This window comes from Phoenix dactylifera, chromosome 1, assembly GCF_051530095.1.
Source record: "Phoenix dactylifera cultivar Ajwa chromosome 1, Ajwa_hap1_PhDact_Kaust_v1.1, whole genome shotgun sequence".
Taxonomy (NCBI): Eukaryota; Viridiplantae; Streptophyta; class Magnoliopsida; order Arecales; family Arecaceae; genus Phoenix; species Phoenix dactylifera.
The window spans coordinates 463363-467891 of NC_143190.1; the positions used below are offsets into that span (position 1 = coordinate 463363).

The window sequence follows — 4529 nt, forward strand, 5'->3', positions numbered from 1 at the left end:
TATATTTAAGTTTAAATTTAATTTAAACTATTACGAGTCTGGCTTGAAGTCCCATCAGATAGGCTTGAGGTCGGTAGGAGGCAAAATAGTATTCAATTTATTCCGCGCATTATAACGGGTTATTCCCTTTCCCTCCAACTTATTTCATCAACCATTATCCGGTGGAATAAATTCTGTACCCCCCCCTCTCTCCTAATTTATTCCACTATCACCTATTTTCTTAATTATTAAACACGATCCTTGATGTGCAGCCAGATGTCGCTTCCGAAGTTGACTTTAAAAGAGCCTTTCCCACTGTAGTCTTGGTAAAGGCGAAGCAACAAGCTCCTTTCAGCTTCCTGTCTCTCTGCCACCCTTTTCCCCAATCCTGAGGCCCAGGCGGCGGGACCTCCAACCTTTACCCTCAGCTCCCCATAGATGCGAGTCTTTCCATTTCCCACTCCCTGAGTCCCTCTCCCGCATCTAAAAGCCTTTACCAATTGCTAGTAGATGCGAGTCTTTCCTTCTGCCCAAAGTCTTGGCTTCCCCTTCGAACCCTCCTCCACCCACAGCATCTCTCCACGCCTCCTCCCACCCGTTCCTCAGTAATTCCCTTCGATTTCTTCTTTTGAATGGCTTTCGCCCGCACCCACCATGAACCCAATGGCCCCCTCCTGTCGAACCTTTCCTTACTCCTGTTATCCTTCCCCCCACCGGCCCATCCCTATACCCCGCAGGATGCCTGCCAAGGCCTGGAGGACCTCGAAGACCACCAGGCCAGGTGCTCGTATCTCCATACCCACCCCCCATGCTCGCCTCGGGGCTGCATAGACTATCTCCGCGTCTTCTACTGCATTCTCGCGGAGCACCCTCTTCTGGGCTATCTCCTCCTCTTCCTCTGGCTTCTGCTGCTGTTCTATCTCCTGGGAAGCACCGCTTCCCGCTACTTCTGCTCCTCCCTGGAGAGCCTCTCCAGACTCCTGCGGCTGCCGCCCACCATAGCAGGGGTCACTCTCCTACCGCTGGGCAATGGCGCCGCCGACGTCTTCGCCATCTTCGTCTCCTTCGCCGGGTCCGGCATCAGCGATGTTGGCCTCAGCAGCGTGCTCGGCAGCGCATTCTTCGTCTCCAGCGTGGTGGTGGGAATCATCAGCATCGGCGTTGCCTCGCGGGCCGTCGTCATCGACCGGTCGAGCTTCGTAAGGGATCTCTGCTTCTTGGCGGCCGCGCTTTGTTCCCTTCTCGCTTTTCTGATCGCTGGGAGGATTCGGGTATGGTGCTCGATATGCTTCGTTTCTCTCTATATTGTCTACATTGTTACAGTGTGGATTGGGCTCTGCTGCGGCGAAAATTCCGCAGAGCTGGCGATGCCGCTTCTAGATAGCATCCAAGTCGTACAAGTTCCCATCGACAACAACGCGAAAGAAACCAGCGAGCACGACCAAGTCGATGATGACAAGTCTTGCCGTTCCAAGCTCAAGCCATCGGTTCCATGCTGCATTCATGGGTTGATTTATCTCGTACAGATGCCTCTCCATCTTCCAAGGAGGTTGACGATACCCGACGTTTCGGAGGAGAGGTGGTCGAAGCCGTTCGCAGTCTCTGCGGCCATCTTCGCGCCGCTTCTCTTAGCTACTCTCTGGAATTCTCAGAGAGAGGAGATGGGCTCGGATGAGTGGCTAACGGTCTATCTTTCTGGCGGCCTGGTGGGGATCGTTCTGGGGATCATTGCAGCGGAGACCACTGAGAAACACAGCCCTCCTAAAAGGTGTCTGTTCTCTTGGCTTGCAGGTGGTTTTTTGATGAGTGTGATCTGGGCTTACATGATAGCTAGAGAACTGGTTGCTCTGCTGGTTTCCATTGGTTACATACTCGGGATAAGGCCTCTGGTTCTGGGGCTCACTGTCCTGGCCTGGGGCAACTCGCTGGGGGACCTGATGGCCAATGTTGCGATAGCTGCGAACGGTGGGAGCGATGGAGTCCAGATTGCCTTCTCCGGGTGCTATGCGGGGCCTCTCTTCAACATAGTGTTTGGCTTGGGTCTGTCCCTTGTGCTGGCATCGTGGGCCTCACATCCGTCTCCTTTTGTCATCCCTCAGGACCCATCTCTCTTTGAGACGATGGGGTTTCTTGTAGGTGCCCTGCTCTGGGCCCTTGCGATGCTGCCAAGGAGAGGGATGAAGCTGGATAGGGTGTTTGGCGCTGGGCTGCTGGCCATCTACTTGTGCTTTCTGTGCTTGAGGCTTTCCGAGAGCCTTGGACTGTTGCAGCTTCGAAGCCTTCTCCTCCATCTATAGATATTGACGTTCCTCGATGTTCATGTGTTTTTTAGTACTCCTGTCTGGGGCCCGTGCTATGTTGTCCTACGCTGCCACTTGTAATTTGCTCGGTTGGGTCATAGGTTTTTTCTCTGTAAAATAATATTATTCTCTCTAAATGTAACTTTGTGATTTACGGGGACTTGATTTAGTACATAGACCCACAAGGAAAAGGCTGCTTGTATGAGGCTTTTCTGGGCTGTAATTGGCACATGTCTTGTCATTCTTAGTCTCTTGGGTCTTGTAGTATGGATATGAAAACATGGAGAAGGATTCATGCCGGTCTTCGGAAATCACAGTATTGGTTTAGTTTGATGATTGTCATTACACATTGGATGTGTTGTCTGAGAAAGTCATTCCTTTTCACTCACGAGTCATGACCTCTGGTTCTAATTGCTTTACAGACTACATCCTGGAAGCCCAAAAGATCGCTGCATATTCTTTTCTTATTCAGAGATTAGCTTTTCTGGTCTTCTCTCTCTCTCTCTCTCTGTGTCTCTTACCAGGCAGGATCTTGGACCGACTTTGTTATAGCATCCTTAATTTGTCTGAGCAGAGCCATTCTGTTTCATAAATCAATTAATTATTTTAAGAACAAGCAAGATCCAAATTTGTATTTCTTGAGGATTTTTGGAACAGGTCCATTTTGGGTTTAATGATGCAAGGCAGCACGCTTCCTGAGCTATCAGCTCTGTCAATGGCCCTGTCTATCACAATCAAAATGGTTCATTATCCTTGCATTCGTTCGTTAGCTAACCTTTAAAACAGCATAATAGCAGCACGTCCCTGTCATAGCATCAATTTACAATAAAATGGCCGACCACACAAGCTGACAATATCCAAGAGACATAAATTTTTCTACTAGTATTTGGTATTGTCGTGCATGTCAGAGAAGCTTTGAAGAAGAAGAGAGACAGAGAAGGAAAAAAAAAAAAGAAAGCAAGGGAAAGTGAAATTTTATGTCTTCACTCCTTGTTGCAATGCTACTGCTGACCTTTATCGTGGTACCAGTGGTCTTGTGGTAGAATAGTATCCTGCCATGGTCAAGACTTGGGTTCGCTTCTTAGCTGATGCAATTTTAATAATTTATTCACCTTTTCGTTCCATTTAACAATCTGCAAACATTTTTTTTTGTTTTTGTTTGGTGTGTTGTTAGAAACAGAAAAGCACCCTAGAATTTTTGTTCCCAGATCCACCAGGAGCAGCTGTGGTAGTAGAGAGACAGTAGTCGACATCCCTTGTCCCACCTGCCTTCCATCGTTGCCCACCAATCCATCCACCCGGTGAAGGTTTTTCCTAGAACGATGGCACCTGAATCCAATCACACCATCCTCGGATATATCAAAGCTAGCGCCTTTGGATCTTTGTCACCTCTCGAAAAGGATGTTGATTAAATGCCCACCATAGCAGCAACATCACCTTTTGGCTCCTTGTTAACCGCTTGCACAGGCTTGGACCAGGCAGTGCCGTGGTCCAAGGATCCCTCGGACAGCCTCCCTTCCAGTCCCAACTCTCATCACTAGATTTGCCTTCATGCGCAGGTAGCTCGGTTGCTTTCGCAGTCCAACGGTACCAATCCCCCAGCAGAAGTTTTGTAGCTGCTTCACATCATCACTTCGGATAAGCGGCGCAGTCGTTGTCCCTTCCATTAGCTGCATTGCCAATCTTGGAGTGTTCGAGTCAGGCTGTCGGCAACAAAACCAAAGGCTGGACATTTCAATGTAATCACCAAAACCAAATGCTGCCGACCAAGTTGAAAATTGTGAGATGTTATCATTGTGTTGGTGGAAAGCTAATCAAGCTCAAATTGGCACACCAAATTATGCTTATGCCACCTTCATCTTGGTAAGAAGTTTGGATTGTGGGAAGAATCCTTGAATCAGAGTGTGGGACAAATCTTCCCCCATCGTAACATTCTGAGACTTTGCTTGATGGACAGTTAGTGAGGAAATACTGGAGACTCAGATTGCCAACGCGTCAGGTTCCTGAAATGCTTGCAAGTGATTACCATTCATCTCTCACTTGATGTATTTCTGGCGAGTTTGGAAGGAGTCCACACAATTCCAGAGTTCTTCAAATGGCTACGGTATTCAAATGACTAGCACCGAGTTCAACATCCATGCTTTGGTGTTTTTGCTGCCATCATTCGTACTCTGTTATTCCCTGATCAACGCATAAAGAAGTAAAAATTCTAACTCTCTTATATCCCTATTAAATGATGGATAAGTGTCC

At 48.2% G+C, this 4529-nt stretch overlaps 1 protein-coding gene across 2 annotated transcripts; it reads left to right on the forward strand.

Moving 5' to 3' along the window:
- Window positions 1-204: 204 nt before the first annotated feature.
- Window positions 205-2628, forward strand: LOC103723047 (cation/calcium exchanger 1-like). 2 transcript variants are annotated; one of them, XM_088715636.2, is made up of 2 exons: window positions 299-1685; window positions 1771-1934. In XM_088715636.2, the coding sequence occupies exons 1-2, from the start codon at window positions 612-614 to the stop codon at window positions 1780-1782; spliced, it is 1086 nt and encodes a 361-aa protein (XP_088571762.1). In that variant the 5' UTR covers window positions 299-611; the 3' UTR covers window positions 1783-1934. The 2 variants fall into 2 exon arrangements, with proteins under 2 accessions (XP_038970530.2, XP_088571762.1); XM_039114602.3 differs by having other exon boundaries at window positions 205-2628.
- The last annotated feature ends 1901 nt before the right edge of the window (window positions 2629-4529 follow it).